The sequence below is a fragment of the Taudactylus pleione genome, unplaced genomic scaffold (assembly GCF_031769625.1).
Source record: "Taudactylus pleione unplaced genomic scaffold, aTauple2 ptg000037l, whole genome shotgun sequence".
NCBI lineage: Eukaryota > Metazoa > Chordata > Amphibia > Anura > Myobatrachidae > Taudactylus > Taudactylus pleione.
The window spans coordinates 21673170-21695494 of record NW_028284439.1 but is presented as its reverse complement, the minus strand read 5'-3'; the positions used below and the strand labels follow the sequence as shown (position 1 = coordinate 21695494).

At 42.3% G+C, this 22325-nt stretch overlaps 1 protein-coding gene across 1 annotated transcript in view; it reads left to right on the top strand.

Moving 5' to 3' along the window:
- The first annotated feature begins 4230 nt into the window (after positions 1-4230).
- CCDC39 (coiled-coil domain 39 molecular ruler complex subunit) overlaps positions 4231-22325 on the top strand; it is a 74499-nt gene continuing 56404 nt past the window's right edge. The window contains exons 1-7 of the mRNA XM_088452346.1: positions 4231-4442; positions 10509-10628; positions 14182-14328; positions 15063-15221; positions 15297-15389; positions 16322-16450; positions 17711-17902. Of these exons, the coding sequence (XP_088308472.1) occupies positions 4353-4442; positions 10509-10628; positions 14182-14328; positions 15063-15221; positions 15297-15389; positions 16322-16450; positions 17711-17902 (930 nt within the window). The 5' untranslated portion in view covers positions 4231-4352. The remainder of the gene's footprint in view (positions 4443-10508; positions 10629-14181; positions 14329-15062; positions 15222-15296; positions 15390-16321; positions 16451-17710; positions 17903-22325) is intronic.

Sequence of the window (22325 nt, the reverse complement as noted above, 5' to 3'; positions counted from 1 at the left end):
GAGTTTTTGTTCTGCCTTTCTGTGGTTCAAAACAACTAAAATCTATGAAAGGTTGAACTTGACCTCCTTGCGTACTTTTTATTCTTACTTCTTACTAATCTACAGGTGGAGCATAATTCATTTAGTTTAACAGAAAAATTGAGTGTTGTCAGTAGGTGCTGTCCAACTCTCTCCATGCTGCACTGCTATAGATGTCTTGATAGTTTAGGCACCACTTACTGTATATATAACTATAATCATGGAGGCCTCTTGCACACAATTAATCAATGAGTCTTAAATCTTCCTGTAAAAAGGGTATTTTATCTGTCTGGGATTACAAGTAGAGACAGAAGGATTTTTGTTGTATCAATACATCCCAAATACACAGGGGGCCTGATGTCTTTTGACGCAGTACGACTGCATCCACGGCTGATGGTTTTCGCAATGAGATGCCCAGTGGCTGCAGTGCTAATTCGCCACAGTGCATAATCAAGACGCACCATTAGTTGCACCATTGGAGATTGCACCCTATGGAGGCGCAGAATCAGCAGCTGCCTGTTAAGACACACCTGTGTCGGGCTTGCCGCTCACCTCTTACCACCCAGAAACGCCCACTGAAATTGCCTCTCTCTGCATCCAAATGAAATCTGCATCTTAGGAGGATAATCATTGGGACGCCTTTGCAGTGTGACTTGGACGCATGCGTAGATTGAAAATATTGTCCACACTGGCCCACCTGTGAATCAGGCCATGGATCTGCAGATTCATACCCATCAAGCATAGATCTAATCCAATGGTTTTAGTCACTGGACATTTTATACATTTTACTTTTCAGGTGGAAAACACATAAGTAGCAAACAATATTTAGCTAAGATGCAATATATGATCATAATTCCACAGGCTGCTGGCACCATCTGCTGGATATATTTATTCATATTGTATATTCCCAGAATGTGCAGTATCATTTGGTTTCTGTCCATAAAGGATCTATGCTGAAGACTCTTTGTTGCTCTATAATTCTGAATCATCTCTTCTATTCTACATTCTCTTAACAGATTGTTCTTAATAGAAATCATTTTGTTTTCTATCTGCTCCTCTTACTTTTATATCTATTACTTGTTATAATTGGGGACATTTTTGGTTAGTGATCGGCGAGGACTGAAGCTAGTGCTAATTGGAAGTGATATGGCTTGGAAGATATTATAACATATACAGCAGGATGTGACTTATGTGAGGCGTGTATAAACATTTTGCAGAGAGGTCCCCACTATAAGATGTAGAAAAGATCAAATTTGACATTTAAGAAACAGACCCTTTCTGAAATCATTTTAAATCACCTCCCCCTACGGCAGAGGATTGAAGCAACTTTTAACTAATAAATCCATTAAAATCAAGATTAATTCAAAGCAGTGGCATATCTAAAATTGGTGCAGGGTGTGCAGTGCTTAAGGGCCACTGGGTCCAGGGGGCACCTAAGCCACATACCCTGCACCAATTACAGACCAGTTTGCAGATGTGGCCCGTGCCTGTGAGCAGGGCCGTAGAGAGCCGGGCTGGGGAAGGGGGCGTGACCTAATCACAGGGGGCGTGGCAATGCACCCTTAGAAAGAAAAAACTTTTTTCACTGCATTGCGTTCTGAGGAAGGGGGTGCTGTGAGCCACTCAGCCCGGTGCATATACAGGGGGTGCGCGATCAGTGTGATTGCTCCCCCCCACAGGCAGAGGAGACTGCTGTCTCCCACTGCAGCTCAGCACACAGCAGCATGTGCTGTGCTGCTGACAGGTAAGGGGGAGGGTGTGCGGCATCAGACCTTCGTCATAGAGAAAGGGCATGAGAGAGGGCACAGAGCCTGATTAGCCTGAAAAAGTTTTTTCTTTCTAAGGGTGCATTGCCACGCCCCCTGTGATTAGGTCACGCCCCCTTCCCCAGCCCGGCTCTCTACGGCCCTGCTCACAGGCACGGGCCACATCTGCAAACTGGTCTGTAATTGGTGCAGGGTATGTGGCTTAGGTGCCCCCTGGACCCAGTTGCCCTTAAGCACTGCACACCCTGCACCAATTTTAGATATGCCACTGCTTTGAATTAATCTTGATTTTATTGGATTTATTAGTTAAAAGTTGCTTCAATCCTCTGCCGGACGCTATCCGCAGTGCGCTTGCTATTGCCGATGATTGCTAATCTGCGCATGCATTGCAGTGCACGTGCGCAAACTACACAGTGCGTTCACAGATCCCTCGCTCGCACAGCAAAGCCAGCCCAGCAGTGAGTGACAGGAGAGGCCGTTTGTGTGTGATAACAGGGGAAGTCCAGTAAAAACGGGGGAGTGGAGGTGCGAACGCAGGCGTGCCTGAGTGTTTCAACGCCATTTTTAGAGGCGTGCATAATTTACAGGCAGCGTCATAGTACACATCACCAGCCATATTTTTTACTCTGTTTTCCTCGCAATGCTTGCGGTAGAAAAAAGCTACCACAAGCACTGCGTTCATATCCGATAGTGGTCGATGTACCAATGTTTTCACAAACTTCCAGGAGATGACGTGGGGCAGTGGGCGTCTCTGTATTCGCTAAGGGGAGTCTGAATACACAAAGCGAACGCTCATACAGGTAAGATGGGCGTGCTTATGCCTTGGCGAGCGATCGCTCCCCGCCGCGTCACTTTCAAATATTTGCATACGCATCGAGCGAGTGTACGCTCATAGCGACCGGGTCTGAATCAGGCCCGCAATCTTCAATTTTCAAGCTTGCTCCTCATTTCATGGCTCCTGTTGAACCCTCTGAAGAGCCTATGAAAATCGGGAAGTCACGTCTCCCTGCCGCAGAGAGGGAAAGGAGGTTCAAGAACAAGCTGTGTCTGTACTGTAGCGAAGCAGGTCACCTTCTCACTCCCTTGAACGTGTTTGGACCCACATCTAAAAGGATTTTATGATGGATCTACCTCTCTGCCAAGGATTCGATACTATCTGGGTGGTGGTGAACAGTTTTCTAAAGCCGCTCACTTTTTTCCGTTAAGGGGACTACCGCCCCAGCACCAAAACTGGCAGAAGCATTCATAAGAGAAATCTTCAGGTTACATTTTATAAGTAAATTATGGTTACAGGATGTTTTCTATTGTTGCAATAAGAAGCTTCCAGATTTTGAGGAGCTGTCCTGGACTCCCAGGAGACTAGAGCAGCCATTGATGAAGCAATTTGTAACATATTTCATCATCATGACCCAGCCCCCTGCCACACAGTGCCGAAAATCGCTGCAATGATGCAATGCTCTCTCCTTTCCTCTGCTCACACACTGGTATCTCCTGGAGGAGCCTAGAAAGAACTCTATATGTACAGTATGCTATTACATAGAAGACGAGCACCAATGAGGAGATAAGAATTAGTCATCCAGCCACCTGAGCATTTCCTGCATCTGTATGACTGTATCCTACAAGCAGACTACTCACAATCATCCAAGATAGCAATACACAACAATGAAAAATAATGGAATTATTATATTAATGTAAATAATGTCTAAGCATGCTATGTTATTTGATGGCATGTACTAAACTGATGATCAAAGTACAATACAGAAAAGAGCAGGTTAAGATCTCTTCAAAAATATGTAGAGAAGTAAAAATTATTGGATTATTATATGGGACGGTGGTATTTAAAGCATAGATAAATATATCTTGCTCTGTATTCTATGCATTTCTAATGGGAATATAAATAAAATAAAAATGATACAGTAGTGTAATATTCCCACCAGATGAACATACGATGTCAGGTGTTAGCCTTTCAGATATGTTTATTTTTGCTAAATAGTCCATCTTCCCTCAAATATTTATTTTTCTAAATCTTCAATTCACTGTTGTTATTTTTTTTTAATAACCTTGATATTATGTATATGAAAAAAATACACTTAACTTAAAATTCCTCTATTTTTGCAAAACAGAAACATAACTTGTTTTTGTTTTTCATTTGTAATTAGAGACACTGTATGTGTATCTACAATATTTCAGATTTGCACTAACATTAGGGTTACAGGGTTATTTTTATTGTACCATACATGAGATCTGTTTCATGCAATTTACCTTAAACCAGACCAGTGGCCCGAGATCCTGATGGAAATGTCTTATATGAAGATACAATATTAGAGAGACTAATAATGGGCCCGAGGAATGAAAGATGCTGCCCTGTAATAATACATGTCTGTCAGCCAGTAGCCGGTCTCAGCACTTCCTGGAAGCCGAGCCTGGTTGCTGGTTGCTAGGGGCGCTGAACACAACACACTGCTCCAGCAGCAGCAGCAGGAGCCAGGCAGGCCTGACATTACACATATTATCATCGTCGTCTTTTATATCTGTATTATCGTGTAGAGCTGTGAGATTTCCCAGAGAATGAGCCGGGAGATTTTGGCAGAGCTGCAGTGGGCTGAAGGTTTTGCCATCCCTGTGGCCAGTAGCGAAAATAAAGCTTTGGAAGATGAGGTGAGGACATGAGACTCCTGTATGTGTGTATATATTCCTAATGCAATGCTAAATCTGTATGTGTGTATATATTCCTAATGCAATGCTAAATCTGTATGTGTGTATATATTCCTAATGCAATGCTAAATCTGCCTGTGTAGTTTATATCTGTTAGCTGTTATGTGACAAAACTACTAATTTTGTCTAGTTGTAAGGGTTAGGCTTACATGTTGCTTACCTGCACAGCATGCTGGGAGCTGTAGTCCTACGACAATAGTAGAGAAGTTATATGTTGCTGATTTACCAGGACCCTTATGAGTTGTTTTAATTAGGGGCGCTGCATGAGAGGTGGCTTTGGCATGCTGGCATTGCCCGAATTTGGCCCCAAATCACACGTTAGTTTGCAGTTCCATAGGGGTGCGTTTTAAAATTTGATTTAGGGGCTATGGGGGAAAATATATGACACCTTCTAAAGAGTGGAGAAGTTGCCCATACAACCAATCGGCTCCTAGCTACCAATTTTCAAATACAGTGTATGAAATGATAGGTAGAAACTGATTGGTTGCTATGGGCAACATCTCCACTTGCCCACTTATTCACTCTTTAGAAGGTTTGATACATCTCCCCTTAAATACCACACGTATGCACTCTGTATCACCAGCATCACATATAATTGATTCCACCGTATGGCGGGCTCTTAATCCATGTAATCAAGTAAATTGAGAGGTATGAGCAGTTGCGCTTACATGGTAATGAGGGACTACTATTATAGTCTACGTAAAAAGCTAAAAATAAGAGAAAAAAAAATTACACAATTGCAAACAAACCTATAACTAAACTTGGCTTTTAGTTAGGTGGCCATAGGGCAAAGCTATAATAGGAGCAAAAAATAGGAAGGCAGGTATTTTACTGCAGAAAAGTTGGTGATCGTACACCCCTCCCAGAGGCTGAACTTAGGGCCTGAATCATCACGGATCGCAATTGCGATTAAGCACAGAGACTGATGATTGTTGCGAACTGCACAAGCATCACGTGCGCGAAGGCTCCACTGCAATCACACTGCGATTGCAGACACCACGCAGTCCCATTGCAGAGTGATTGACAGGAAATGAGCGTTTGGGGGTGTTGATGGGGGGGGGGTGATCAGTGAAACGCAGGCATGCCAGTCCGTTCGAACGCCGTTACAGTGGCGTGCATAAATTAGTCACTGCGATGACATACGCAGCTTGAGCTTTCACTGCTGCGATGAGGTTAGCAAATTCTGCATAAGGTCAGACCTGTTGTAATTGTGTGTGAGGCTCCGATGGTACTCGATGTTACTGGTTTTTCAGACTTGCAAGGTATTCTGGATAGAGTAAGAGGAAGTGGGCGTCCTTATGTTAGGCTGTGACAACATTGCAATTGCAAACATTAGCATATTATCGCAGTGGGTCTGTGTCCGTAATCGCAGCTGCGATCGCAATAGCGATCCATAATGAATGAGGCCCTTAGTACCGTCGGTGCAGTGGGCCTGATTCATTACATGGGTCATAGGTGACAGTAGGACTGGCAGTGCTGCCCCCAGGCATACGCAGCACTCCTCTACCCCTCCTCCTCCCTCCTGCAATATAGTAATGGTGCAAGTTACCGTCTCATATTGGGTCACCTTATATTTTAGTTCTAATGATCATTTCAATGTTCATTCACATATTTGTGGAACACATTTTCTTAGTTTATGTTCACTACAGTGACAATTCTTAATAGACTCATTTAATATTAGTAATGACTACTGTTAGCTAACGAAAGATAAAATAAAATCTCATAATGCTGGACAATCACTCATCAAGTGGTCAAATAGGGTCACTTTATATTTCTAATGTTTTGCTAATGCATACATACATACATACATTCATACATACATGTATGTTTTCTTTGTTATTAATGCATGATATAGGGGCCTATTCATCCTACTGTACCTAAAGTTTCTCAGGAGGTAATTAGGTTTAGAACTCGCATGAAGTTCTACCTAATTACCAGAGGAATTCATCATTCCTCTTCCCTATAACTATTTATTCCGAAAAGATGTCATTTTTGTGATGACAGCTTTTCGGGAAATAGATAGTTATCCCTCACTACTCTAACTTACCGCAGCTGGAATCCGTGCTGCGCATGCGCTGTTACATTTGTAAAGCCAGCGCATGTGCAGCACTGCCTACAGCGTCGGTAATTTTGAGTCCCTCCCCCTCCCCCCCTTACTCACCTCCCCTGTTCAGCACTTACCTGCCCGCGCAGCAGCCTTCGGCTCCGTCTGCAATGCTGTCACATGTTCTCCCAGCAGAGCACAGTACTGTTTAGAAAAAAAAAGTTTTTTTTTTTTCCCTAAACTTTATTGTGTTCTGCTGGGGAGAACACATGACAGCATAGCAGATGGAGCCAGAGGAGAGACCAGAGCGCCGGAGGGAAACGCCGGGGGACCTGTCCAGCTGGAAGCAGGTAAGTGTTACGCCACCTCACAGTGGTGGATAGTAACACCATCAAATTCCGAAAATACGTAATTTTCGGAATTTGATGAATACCATAATTTCCCTATCCCCATACTAATGTATGGGGAGTGTGGAAATTAACGCAGGGGGACTTAGCAAGGAGATATCAGTGATACCTCCTGTGCTAAGTGTGTTCATGAATACTAAAATAACGTTAACTAAGGAAAATGTCCTTAAAAACGTTATTTTAGTGTTGATGAATAGGCCCCATAGAGTCCAGACTGATGATAATGAAGAGGAATATTTTTAACTAGTATACTGTATCTGGCATTCCTTTCTCCCCTCCTCCACAAAAGTTACCCCGGCCATACTTTCCCGTGGTCCCTCCTCTCCATTCCATAAGCAAACGTGAAGGGGAGGGGGAGCTGCCAGTTGCCCAGAAACATCCCCTTGCCCAGCCAGCAGCCCTAATCATTACCACAATAGCAGAAGTATATAGTACAATTTTACCAGAGCTGCTGCCATACCATGTGGGCCAGACATCAGCAACGCAATTCCCACAATCCACCGACGATCCGCTAGTCAGCGTTCAAAACCGTTGATCAACGGGCATCGATGATCGGCGATCCGTCGGAGAATCAGGGAAATTCTGCATGTTAAAAATCTTGGATTTGCTGATCCCGATGAGTTTGTGGTCAGGATCAGCAAATCACGGAAATACAACATGTTGGATTTCCCAGATCTCCCTTACAAGGCGTCTTGGCATCGGGAAATTGCAGCAATCAGTCGCAGATGTATGGGCCCCTTTAGGCACAGACAGGGGCGTTTTAAGAGAGGAGGGGGCCCGTGTGCAGCCTCCGATTGGGCCCCCTCCTCTCTGACGATGGCTCAGCGGCACTGAGCGCTGTAGATTCTGGCTTCATGCCAGAATCTACAGCGCTTGCGTAGATCTCCGGAAAAATGGCGCCCGCGCCTACTTTCCCCGGGACATCATTCCCAGTGATTGTTTGCTGCTTTACAGCGCCGGTCCAGGGCGCTGCGGAGCAGCACTTCGGGCATCGGCGGAGAGGTTAGAATATTTACCTATGGGTGCAGGGTATACGGTGTGGGCCCCCCCTGGACCTGGGGGCCCGTTCTGCCCCGCACACCCTGCACCTATTATAGATACGCCCCTGGGCACAGAACAGAACTGCTTGTGCTTGCCTAGTGATATCAGTTTGTCCTACAATTTCTGGTGTGTGTATGGTTCTGAGAGCTCAATCACTGCACCAGACCAGGCCTTATCTTGAGGTGGGAAAATGTGTGTTTCCTAGTGCTACTGGTTATATTCTGTATTTATATTTATTATGGCATGTTTACCCTTTTCCTGACCAACTGTTATTTATGAGATAAATACATTTGATACACAAAGTTTGTTTTTTAGACTCTCTCCTACTGCCTGAACTAGAGACTATTTATAGTGTTAATTATTAATTCTGTATTATATACATTATCCAATGTATAAGGAGACCAATGTCTACATATATGTCCATGGCTGGTGCTAGATTTTTCTGACACTTCCTAAGGCTCCTGGATTTGCTCCAATGCTCCACTGAGCAGGGGACTTATATTGTGGAATAAAACTCTTAGCTCAGGTGGGATGGCCCTACTGTCACATTTAGGGGTCTATTCATGTAGCAGTGAATTGTCCTTTATCAGTGATGACAGGGCTTTTCATGGCTTTACCCATTTCAGAGAAGGAGTTTCTGTCTCAGATTTCTCCAGCGTGCCCCTGATTAGGGTACATATCGCTTCCCCATACAGTAGTATGTGGAGAAGGATGCAGAGAAGCACGAGAAGCTCAGCTTTTTGTTTCGCTTAAAATAAAATATGTAAATCTCAGGATTGCGTAAAGAGCCTCCTGACTGCTGTCTCCCTGCCTTCCCCCTGTTCTCTCCGCCTCCTTTACCGACAATAGCCAATCAGAGGTGCCTCCACAGAAAGAGACAGTCTCTGGCAGGCTGTGTGCATTGCGGAAGGAAGGGGAGGGCTGCGCCCGGGTAATGGTATGCTGGCTATGTCTCCTCCTCCTCTCCCTGCCAAACCCCCATTGCTGCATTCCAGGCTACTTAAAACAACTATATATCGCATTCAAATGATGTAATATATAGTGATAACTATCATACGTCAGCCGCTGGACTACATGAAAAGACCCATTAATGGCTTACTGTGATAGCTGGCCCAGTATATGTCTGATGTATTACATACCTTGGACTTTGAATAGCTTGCTAAGTGCTAAGTATGCCCTCTTCATGGACTGGCCACACTTGCTCTAAAATCAAGCATTTGGAAACCCTCTCTAGAATTCTTGCTTTTGCCCCTGCATCCACCTGTAGTGAGAGCCAATAGCGGGATGGGTGTGAGTCTCTCCTAAATCAGACACTCCCACTGCGCATGACTCGGGACTGTCACGACCAGGGTTTCTCAGCATGGCGGTCGGCGGGTGATACCTGTGAGAACGCTATGGCGAGGGGCGTCTGGCGGTGGCGCTGGTGCCTGGTGGGGTGCAATGGCTGTGCGTAGTCCTGAGCGGGCATACTGTCACTCTGGTCTGGTTAGGCCTGGTGGTGCTTCCGTTCCGCTCTGGCATGGGCGCTGCCATCTTGCCTCCGGTCATGTGACCTAATTGCCCTATCCTGGTGTGTCACTTGCTCCTCTCTGACCAGTCACGGCTGAGCACTGGGGATTTAAGGGAGTTTAGAGCTCCCTTGCATTGCCAGTGCAACGTGTTTCTCAGCGCAAGCTGAGAGAGAGTTCCTGAGCTTGTCCGTCTGCCTGTTGGATCAATGCCTAAGCCTGCTTCACCTAACCTGCTGGATTCCCCTGCCTCCTCCTATTGCCTCTCCCTTGCCTGAGTACCTGTGTCAGCTGTTACTCTGCACCCTGCCTCCACTTACATTTCCTCTGGACATTATCACCTCAGCCTGCAATTCACCTCAGCCTGCAATTCATTTCAGCCTCACGAAACCTGCATACTGGACTGTTCCACATTTTCATTTAAATCTGCTTCTGTGTCTGCTCCTATCACCACCCCGAGTCCACAACAAAACCAGAACCTGACAGGGACAGACTTTGCAGAATTATTATATAGATTACTAAACTGAAATGTTCCTGTACACAGGTCCAGGCATCAGGACACATGTAGTGTGCTCCTTCTCATCTGCTTCAAAGCTGAAGAAATGGACATCTGTGTCTGCAAGTGTGAACCAGCTTTATTACAACTACAATTATATATACTGAAATTTAGAAAAGGTGCAGATTTCTTTTCGAAAACGTGGGATTACTTTAGCAACTTGGTCAGGGAGAAAGAAGTCAGAAATACAGTAGCCTGTAATCTAATTGCCAGGCCATTTCATTCAAAGTTCCCCATATTCATGATAATGTTTCCAGAGGAATTGGGATGTAGGTGAAAAGAGTTGTTTTTTTGATATGGAGAGAATTTGAGAGGTATCATTGCTATCAGCCTGAAGCAGGGATGTGCTGGAACCAAAGCTTCTTTTGCTCCCAGTAAGGCAAATAAGTACATACTGTAGGTTTACTCTACGAATGTCATTTCACCATCATAATCATGTTATTTGTCTCTTAGATGCAAAGAAAAGATAAGGAGAAGATGCATCTGTCAAACCAGTTGAAAGAATTGGATGACCGAATTCAAGCAATGGCTGACCACCTTAAAAATGTCAGGCAAGAACTGAACTATGTTCAGGTAATAAAAAATGTGGAATAATTAATATTTTTTACAGTATCATCCACCTATACACTACAGTTCCAAATTGTTTTGGCCCTGCTTATAGTACACAGGGTATTTAGCATTTATATTGGGTGACAAATACAACTTAAAATCGAAAATTGAGGGTTATGTACAATGAAGACTAGCAACTTCCTGTGCCCTAGATAACGCTATAAGTACAAATCTCACATTCTGTAAATACTCATAGTTTTCCATGCACTTGTCATGTTACAGTAGCAAAGTGCATTACCACATGAAAAATAGATTGTGCAGAGGTCTCATATTTCAAATGCGGGGCATCCTATGGGGGGCACTGATACTGCTGTATTGAGGGTCCAACTAGGAGTATGGAACTTTTAAGAATATATTAAAAGGCTGCCCAACACCTCTATTGTCTATCTCTGTGCCCATAGAGGAAAGCCTGTGAGAATCACCCACAGACAGAGGGACCTGCAGCTCTGACTCTTCAGTTGAATATTTATTTACACAGCTGCCTATGATAGAGTTGATGTTCAATTTATTTCAAAATTTTCTTAATCTTTATACAGCAGTTGCATTATTCCCATGGTATGACTGTAGAATGTCATGGTGCAAACTCAGGAGATACTGTTCTGGTACTTCTATCAGCCTATGTCTATCAGCCTATGTCTATGTGGCACTGCCTTCAGGGGGTCCCGGGCACTGCCGCCTTAGGGAATGACCAGTATTACCCTGAGCTACTATGAACCATAAGGCATTACAGTGCCGGACCATGCACAGCAAGTGCAGCATCAGGTAAGTTATCTCCACTATCCTTACTAGAAGAGAGGAGCACACAGTTGTGGTTAGACCTGGCAACCAGGAACTGCACAGGAGTACAAGGTCTCAGAGAGGTGGATCGGGTGGGTGCTACAGAGTAAGGCATTACCTTTATTAAACCAGTGAGAGATCAAACTCCGAATGCTCCTCTCGGAAGGGCTTAGATAAGGATTCCATTACAGGGCAAGGTGTGATAGTGTGGGCTGTGTCATAAGCACTTAACATTAAGAGTCTGGCAATAAACTATTTAAAATGACAAACAGTTGATATTTTTCCCTTTTTCCTCTTAGTTGTGAAGTGTGCACTAAACATACATTAAGTTTAGGTACAGCACAGATTGTAGAATCTTTATCCTCTCCTCGAGGGTTATATGGCTAAATGAGAATCTCCATCCAAGTTCGCTGCCCAAATAGCATGGTTGTTCAAGGCCACTTCTATTTCAATTTCAAATTCTGCAGCCCATAGGGATTATATTGTTGGAATATTGGAGACCATCATTATGTCTGTATATATATCTGCAGGGGATTCTTACAAACCCATTTTATCCTCCTCATGGTTTAGTAAGGCAGTGGAAAAGGGGCCTTAGCAGCTTTTGAATGGTTTGCAATCTAGCAGATCCAACCTTTTAGATGTTGTACTCATTGGGGCTAGGATTTAATCTTCAGTGTTCTTGACTTGACTGACTAGAGGCTTTTTCCCAATGGGACTTTCCAAAAATAACCCAAGGTGACAAGCTCTGCAGGAAGACCTTCAATCATTAATCACCTCAGGGGTTGTCATCCCACTACTGGCATTTTATTCACATTATTCTAAGGACAAAAAAACAGATGAATCCATTTGAAACATTTTAAATTTAAAATCCCTTAACACCCAACTTCAGTTCAGTTTTCTTTACCTCTTGATTCTCTCCTGTGGGGCTTGATTAGTAAAATAACTGAGTAGCAGGCTTTGAACATATTTCCATAAGTTCAATACTCCTAGCTGAAGCCTCTATTCAGTAGCATCTGTATCCTCCAATGGATTCAGAGAAAATTATGTTATATAAGTACAAATATGTTTTTTTAACACACTTTTCTTGTGTTTATTAACAAAATGGAAAAAGTGGTTAGGTGAAAATGACCAATTAACATTTTCTTTACTTAATGTATAGCTCTTATTAACATCATACTACACAGATTGTAAAAGTTTTTGATTAATGATTGAGCTAAAAACAAATTAACAAATCTTAAAAACCAGACAATGCCTAGTCAGCCCAGGGCTCACTCCGATTCAAGCCCATGTATACAATTGTCCATTGCACCATGTGCATGATGGCTCCCCACCTACTTTCTAATTAAGACCACCCCAAATTAATGTTAATTTTTTAAGATTATTTTTTTCACAAACGGCTTGTTTGGTCATGCCAGAATCACGTACCCAACTTCTCATTAAGATATTTAATAACCCTTCAAAGTACTTAGACAACTAGATTGTCTTTATGATAAATCTGATTTATTTTCCTGTTGACATATACATTAAATATGTTTAGGTTGTGTAAATTGCAGTATAGTACAAATTAGGGTTCATGTTATTTCTAAATTGCTATAAAAAAGCAATTGTTTTGGACTGCAACAACCATGTTCAAGTGTGATACCCTCAGCCCTTCTTAATCTCTGCTCCTTGTAGCTCAATAAAATTATCAATTGCACAGATGAAATGATATTTTTGAGAATTTTGTGCTGAGACTAGTGCATATTTGCATGTAGGTCATTAGGTACATAGAACACTATGATGTGCACATTAATCATTGCATCTCTGCAAAATCCACCATGTTAGCTTGCAAATCCCAGCACAGAAGTGTAAAGCTAGAACGGCAGAAGTACAATGTCACAAACTGGAAAAAGAAACGCTTTTGCGCTGTGCTGCTCTTCCTTAAATGATCACCAATAATTTTTTTTCAATACATCATAACATCATGATTCCATACATTCATTCTGTATCACCAAAGGTAAATCTCTTTTGAAAGATGTGTAAGGAAATACAATATTAAAATAATAGTTACACAGGGAAGCAATCGGGAAGCCGACTGCCTAAATACCGGCAGCCGGCTTCCCGACTGTCATATCCCGGCAAGGGTGAAATGCCGGGCATCTAGATGTAGACGCCCGCATTTCCCCGATGCCGGGAGACCGGCGCCTGGCATCCCGATCGTAGTGATGCCGGGCGCCGTGAGCGGACAGCCGCGGGGGGGAGGGTTAGGTTTAGGGCTCCCGGGGGGGACTTAGGGTTAGGCACCCCCCGGGAGGGTTAGGGTTAGGCTAGGGGGAGGGAGAGTTAGGGTTATGCACCCCTGGGGGGACTTAGGGTTAGGCACCCCCCCGGGGGACTTAGGTTTAGGCAGCGGGGAAGGGGTTGGTTAGGGTTAGGCACTTAGAGGGTGGATTAGGGTAAGGCACCTGGGGGGGAAGTTAGGGTTAGGCACCCCTAAGGAGGGTTAGGGTTAGGGGGGGTTAGGTTAGGTTAGTAGATACTCACCTATCCACGATCGGGATTTCCAGCGCTGTCGGGCTTCCGCTGCTCGGAACTCTGCTGATGTCGGTCTGCCGCTGACGGGAATCGATGCGGCCGGCGGTATTTCATACCCATTCCGTTACACAAACCCCTCTTTTCTGTCAATGTGTTGTTTTAGTACAGTAGTTTTGTATATATGCCCAATAACAGACCTTTAGGAGTCTTTACTTTTTTCTTACAGAGTCTTTGTAGAGCCAGAGAGAAAGAAATTGAAAGTGAAGAACACTTTAAGACTCTCAATGAAAGGGAAATTGGACGTCTAAAGCAAGAAATACGTCATTTTGAAAATGAGTTGGTGTCCTTGAGAGAAAAGAAAAATAACCAAGAAGTGAGCTATATATGCATTTTTAGGGCCTGAATCAGATTTGGAAATAGAGTAAGATAGATCAAGTAATCCTGAGCTGGGTAAAACCATACTGCACAGATTTAAAATGTGCTCTAAATTACAGTGTAACAATAAAGCTGTCCAGCATTTGTGGGCTACATGCAGCCAGTATTTACCCTGCATGCAAAAAGAAAACTGTATGTATTTGCAGCCCTCGCATTGCAATATGGTTTCTCCAGGTGCACAGTTACTTGCTCTATTTTACTATATTCCCAAATCTGAATCAGGTCCTTCTCACTCTAAATAATTATCAATTCAATTCAAGGTAAAGGCAGATGTATCCAGGGGCGCCGAGAGGAGGGGGAGCGGGTACAAATTACAAGGGCCCAGGCTTGCTGGAGGATCCTGGGTCTTGCACCGCTCCCCCTCCCTTCTACATCACGCCCTGGATTTATCAAAAGTGCTTTCTTGACAAATAAACATTGCATTCGGGGACAATTCAATTAGATGCGTGGGGGTTAGATGACATTGTAACAGAGTGGAAACGCCATCAACAGCACCGCAACTCGCCCCTCTTTTAGACTGATCTCGCCCCATACTCACAAGTAATTGATTTAATCCCTTAGTCTGGTAATTCTAAATGATGTATAGCAAAGTATTAACTATTGTACTAGAACACAATGAGTGTCTATTTATCATAAATTCAGATTTCTTTACCTCTTCTCTGATATACTTAGAATAACATTTTCAAGGCCACACAAAAACTGGAGAACTTGAAATGTCAGCTTAATTGGGACCAACAAGCTCTGGAAGCTTGGCTAGAAGAATCTGCTCGCAAAGATGAAGATTCAGTTGCCATTCAGAAATATGCTCAGAAAGATGATGGAAAGATTAAAGTAAGTTCATTATTATTTTAATTTTAATGGTAAGTGCATATATAACTTAATTTAACATTGGATGTTTTTCTATAGGAATTATCACTACAGATTGAAAGGATGACTGTGGAGTCTAACCAGAAACGTAAAGTTTTGGACAATGAGCTGACAGAGACTATCACTGCACAGGTATGTACACACATCATAATTGTCTTCAAAAGTCTTATAGTGTCTCACTGTCAGTGTAAATATTATACACACTTGTCAATCCGTTTATATGTATGAGGTTAGGCTGAAGAACACTAAAAAGATGGGTGATGGATGGTTAGGAACAAGTTTGAATGCCTCTTTTCCAACGGAACCTTGTGGCTAATTAAAACACCCTAATAGAGGTTGACCCACAAAGGAATGTACAGCTCTGATTTAGAGAATAACTACCCCTAGTCAGTTCGATATGAGGAAGATGTTTGCTTAACAGGATATCAGTTTGCGGTTACAGCCATCATGGTCAGAACATCCAGTGTTTTATGCCGGGTACATACTAGACGATGTGTGTACATGGCCAATGCACGATGCGATGAACAACATATTGTGTGGTCATTTGACACTTCACGATCTGGTGAATGACCGCACGATATGTTGTTCACCAGCCGCATCCACAAGCATGAGGTCGTTCATCAAATGACAAATTGAGTAGCATATAGGCGCGATCTGTCGATGCGATGAACGACCCCGCAGGGGGAACACGCATGGTCGCTCATAGTGGGTACACACTTGCCGATGTGGACAATATATTGTCTAGTGTGTACCCAGCTTTACAGTAATACAAAATGTGGGCTAAGCAAGCTTCATATCCTTGCAAAGCTAAATGCTATAGTTCAATTGAATATAACCAGTTCCATTGTATATGTGAATAAAATGTTTAACCCTTTAAGTATTTGCATATATTGATCATCTGAGTTAATCCAGAACCCATTTTATCTTTCTCTTCTACATTATTACAATTTGAAGGTGTTAAGTGTTCTGATATTTTAATTGAATTTTTTTAATTATTGTAAGTGGAATTTACCGTTGAATATGGTGAACAGGAAGAATTTATGGTAAAGTGACTTGCCCTACAGGTTGAACTGGACAAAACAGCTGAAGATTTCCGTAAAGCACATTCAGAGAGACAACAGCTGATCCAACAGTGGGAAAGTACTATCGACCAGATGCAGAAAAGGGACAGAGAAATTGATCAGTGTGCATTGGTGGGTACCTTGCAGATATTACATACAGTATGATACATCCACAACTCAATTAAGGACCGTGCCACTCATTGCAACATTTATGACATGCTTTAGTTATTGAAAGTCTAACTACTGCAACATATATTAATTTGATGTATTACTTTTGTCTATTAGTAGTATTATGGCTTTGGAGTATATTGTTACCTGTATAGTGTTCACTTCCAAAAACTTTGGCCCTCATTCAGAGCCGCTCGCTAGCGGCCGTACGCTCGTTCCGAGCGATGTTCGCACATCTGCGCATGCGTACGGTTTTTAGCACGCATGCGCGAACCAGTCAGTGCGGCTGAAAATCGTTGGTACGCAATATAGCGAGGGCCTGCTATTTTGAGTGACAGAATGAGGCATATGTGGGTGGTAACAGGGGAAGGTGCTTAAAAACGGGGAGTGGAGATCCGAACGCAGGCGTGCTTAAAGGTCAAAACGGGCGTTTTAAGGGAGTGCATAATTAATACAGCAGCGTCATTGTTCACGTCACTTGGTTTTTTTTAACTCAGAACTGCTCGCAAAATAGCGGTTGAAAACACCAACCACAAGAATAGCGAGCAGTTCATACGCTGTACGATGTACTCGATTAATCTAATAAATAGCGGACATGACGTATGGTGCGTGCGGCCAGGGGGCGTTTTTATCAAATAAACGAGCGTATGTTTTGCTCGCTCGTTCAGACTTAGAGGTGGGAACAGACTGCAATTTGCGAACGGATCATTTGAATAGCCACCCCTTGTTTTTGAACGAACGACCGCAAATAGCGAACGGCTCTGAATCAGGCCCTTTGCCTTTTCATTGAGGATATCTGACAATGAGAGTAGTTTACTGAATTACTAAATAATGTGTTAAGTAAACTTGTGAATATTATCTATCTATCTATCTATCTATCTATCTATCTATCTATCTATCTATCTATCTATCTATCTATCTATATTCTGATCATGTATGACAATTTTTTCATATAGCAGAATATTGTGATTCCACGTTGTTTGCTTCCAGCTGTATTACACTTGTAAGAATAATGAATACATGTAGCATACAAAGCTGAGCTAAACCATTATTTCTGAGGCTGCAGCACATCTGCTCACTAGCAGCTGGTATCATTAATGAATTTGCATATGGATCAGGCTGTACAGTCAATTCATTCTCTAAGGATGTAGCACAGTATATTACTGTATATTATAAAAATGAATGTGAACAAATGCATCTGTATAATGTTCATCTTTATCTCAGCAATTAGCTCAGGTCAAACAAGAGCTACGAGACAGAGAAAATATTATCAAGGAAAAAATCCAGTTTCTGACCAGTGAAAGTGAGAATAATCAGGAATATGAAAAGAAGATTTCCGTGGTAGAAAGACGTACTGCCAAACTAAGGCTGGACTATCAGGAGCAAGAGACTGTCCGAGGTCAACTACAGGATGAGGTAACATAGAGATACTTCTCATTACTGTTGATTTATAACTATACTAGGTGTTAATGAGACTGAAAAAATATATCTCGCTTCAGTAATATATCTGAAATCTATAGGTAGGATCTATTCCACAATATTGATAAATGGTTTAAATCACTGATAAATAAGGTATCTCTGTTGTGTATCAATTATTGACAGTGGTTTTAAATTCCTTTTTCACTAATTCAATATAGATGTATTGCGGTGCTGCCACACACTTAGTAATATAGTTATTCAAACAAAAAGAGAATAAAGAAAAGTGTTCACTGTGGTACACTACTAGGGTCCTACATCAAATTTGTAATATTGAGTAAAGTTAAAATATAATTAATCTTTATTTGTATATTTTAAAATAAATGGCAGGATATTAAGGCAAAATAAGTTAAAATGAATAGAATAGGTAAGTGAAAAGAACTGAAAATGTTTTAAAAATTTTTTTCTAATGTCACTGGTCTAATATCTATATCAATAGGTTCATGTTCCGCAAATTATAGTGTGATCTTCAGCTATAGATGTTTAGCTGCCTCAATAAATATGTTTCATATTTGAGCTATTATAGGTTAAACATGCCTCATCAACTAATATGATATAGTGTGAATGCTGTCTGTTTGTCACAATATCGTATAAGTTGGCTGATTTCAAACTGCTAGTATGTAATAATATGTATCCCAAATTGATACAGAGTATCCTAACAAGCTTCCATTATTTCCCTTCAGTAAATATGTTTCATGGAAGCACAGAGAAGGATTCCTAATTCAAATCATGTAATTTAAATTCACATATGCCAGACAATAGCGTTATTAACTGCAGTTGACCAGTATTCAAAATTCTCACTAGCTGGACATGTAGCGATGACACTAATGATGAATCAGATACACATCTGTCATTGTATATATATATATATATATATATATATATATATATATATATATATATATAATAGTGTTCTCATTGTTGCTGTCGACAGCTGATAGTGCCCCATTCATACAGCGGTAAATGTCGGTGTTCTCTCTCAGCCGTTACTGCTGCAGATCTGTTACACGGAGCGTCTATTAGAATCTCTGTTCAATATACTGCAGCAAGTGGTGGTTGTTTGTCATCCAGCCGTTGCTGTATTGAATAGGTTCTATGGAGCATGTAATGATGGCTTCGGTCACCTCGGCATGCATTAACCAGGGAACATGTACATATGTATTTAAATCAAAGTGAGCAGCAGTACTTCACCTTAATATCTTGACATTTATTATAAAATATACAAATAAAGATGAATTATATTTTCAATTTACTCAATATCACAAGCTATACTAGGTGCTCTCAAATATAACATGAACAACAGCATGATGTGTGTTCAACAATTTTGCTATATGTCATTGTGATATTGATTCCAGACTATGGAAGATAACTGACTTGTAAGGTGGAAAAGGAAGTACTAAAACTGAAGCACAGTACTTCTATCTATTGACTTACTTCTGCCAACAGTAATATAATACATGGTTTGCATCAGTGATGATAGCTAGTGTACTTGAAAACTGTGGTCTTACATAAGTAACAAAGTTTTTTTTAACTTAAACTACACTACAAAAAAATGCCAGAATGGGTTTCTTTTTCCCGTATGGACAAGACCACAGCTTTGTTGTGCCCTCATTTTCACAAATGATCCAAATGCTGCCTTACATTAAGATCACCCCCTGGGACAATAAAATAAATATACAGATGTGTCCTCATACACCTAGCCTCAATACCCATGTTGCGTGAGATGCCAGGTGCGAGTGAGCCCCTACGACCCGTGTATCTTGACTTGTGCCAAGCGTCTTTTTCGCCCGAAAATGTATCTTAGTCGCAATCAGACCACTTCACGAGACTGCACTGATTAATATGATACGTGACACTTGTGTGTATATATATATATATATATATAGTATATGTGGGTCTTCATATAGAGAAGGGCTGTTTGATGCTACTGCAGCAATAGTGTATGAGGACACATCCGTATCTGCATCCTTCTATCTAAAATACAACCTTTACGTGTCTCCATCCTGAAATCCCGCTCTCCACCCTCTCTGCAATTGTCTGTTCCACCTCTTCCTAGATGTCCTTGAGCTTTCTTAAACTCAACATATTTAAACTCCACCCAGGACTCCCTTTCCTTCCACCTCTTTCTTACTCCCACAAACACTGTCCTTCTCCTGTCCCACAAGCCCGTTGCAATCCTTGACTCCACCCACCCCTTCTCTCCCTACATGCCATGTGCCAATCCTGCTGCTTCCACATCATTTGTAGAATTTGTCCCTTTGTCAACCATTAGACCTCTAAATCTCTTAACCATGCCCTTGTTATCTCTGTGTTGTACTATTGTAACTTCCTACGCTCTGGTCTTCCTCTTTCCCAACTCTTCCCTCTTACATCTATCCTCAGTGCTGCAGCTCACTTATCTTCTCATCCTGTTGCTTTGATTCAACCTCTCATCTCCTTAAACTCCTTCAAGGGCTCCCTTACCTTATAAAATCCAGTTGAAACTCTGCACCCTACCCTTCAAAGCACTTAATCGCTCCTGTCCTTCTCACATCTCTGACCTCCTCTCAATCCACACTTCCCTCATTCTCTCTGCACTTCCTCTGTTATCTTGCCTCTGTGTTGATTACATTCTCCGACTCCCACGTCCAAGATGACTCCCACGCTGCTCCCCTCCTTTGGGATTCACCCCCCACCACCACCACCACCCTTTGAGACTGTCTACCAGCTTACACTGCTTCAAATGCTCCCTTCAAATGCACCTGTTACTTAAAGCATATTAGCTCTGCTCACTCTATGAGCTCTCATCTCTCTGCCTCCCTCCTCTTTCTCTCCACTTCACCTACCGTTATATATCCCCATCTCTCACAGTCTGTTGTTCTCTCGCGGCACTATCCATGTCTGCAGTGTGCTCCCATTCATGGTTGTTGTTAATGATTATTTCTGTCTGCCCAAATCAAGGTCACTGCGTCATTCAGTGATGGCCTCAGCACAGGGTTGAGATAACCCTCAGCAGCGTAGGGTTAACACATATTTACTTAATATACTGTAGATATCAAAGACTGTGATTGGAGTGAACAATAAGACCCCTGGTGTATCATTGATTCACTGCTGATGCATTCTGGAAGGGGCTAGTGAAAAGCTCCTGAGTCAGCCAGATGAGGTACTGTGGTGTATTGTAGTAGGCAAGTGAGAGAAAATTTTAGGCTCAGATAAGTTGGACTCAGACAGGTTGTCCATTCACAGGTTTGCCCAAGACAGGAGCTCAGCTCAGCTCAGTAGAGTCCTGAACTACAAAGAAAGACCACAATGACTGGCTGAGGAGTGAACATCTGTACATGTATCTCTTATTCATCTAGCCAGTTACTTGGGAAAAGTGATAAGCGACCTTGCTGCCCACTGGTTAGAAATGAGCCAAGAAGGAATGTTGTTCCCTGGATAAAAGCTGGGTAGCTGTTAGCTGACCTTTTGTGTTCAGACTCTGAGTTTGCAATATGTGAATCCTTTCTTTGTACCTAAACATTAAGCACTGACTAGAAACCTCATACATTTAAAATCTGTCACAGTAAATATAGAACATTGCTGAACCCACTAGTGCAGGAGTACCCATAAATTCTAGCTCCAAACTAACTGTTTAACAGAACAATCCCATATGGAAGAGATATGAGGCCTGATTCAGAGTTGTACGGTATTGCACAGCTGCAGGGAAGCAGCTGTGCAGTACTGTACAACTAATATGCTAATGCAGCAGGGAAGCAGCTGTGCAATACTGTACAACTAATATGCTAGTGGATCAGAGAAGCAGCTGTGCAATACTGTACAACTAATATGCTAATGTGGCAGGTAAGCAGCTGTGCAATACTGTAGAACTAATATGCTGATGCAGCAGGTAAGCAGATGTGCAATACTGTACAACTAATATGCTAATGCGGCAGGGAAGCAGCTGTGCAATACTGTACAACTAATATGCTAATGCGGCAGGTAAGCGGCTGTGCAATACTGTACAACTAATATGCTAGTGGATCAGAGAAGCAGCTGTGCAATACTGTACAACTAATATGCTAATGCGGCAGGTAAGTGGCTGTGCAATACTGTACAACTAATATGCTAATGTGGCAGGGAAGCAGCTGTGCAATACTGTACAACTAATATGCTAGTGGATCAGAGAAGCAGCTGTGCAATACTGTACAACTAATATGCTAATGCGGCAGGTAAGCAGATGTGCAATACTCTACAACTAATATGCTGATGCAGCAGGTAAACGGCTGTGCAATACTGTACAATATGCTAATGCAGCAGGGAAGCAGCTGTGCAATACTGTACAACTAATATGCTCATGCAGCAGGTAAGCAGCTGTGCAATACTGTACAACTAATATGCTAAT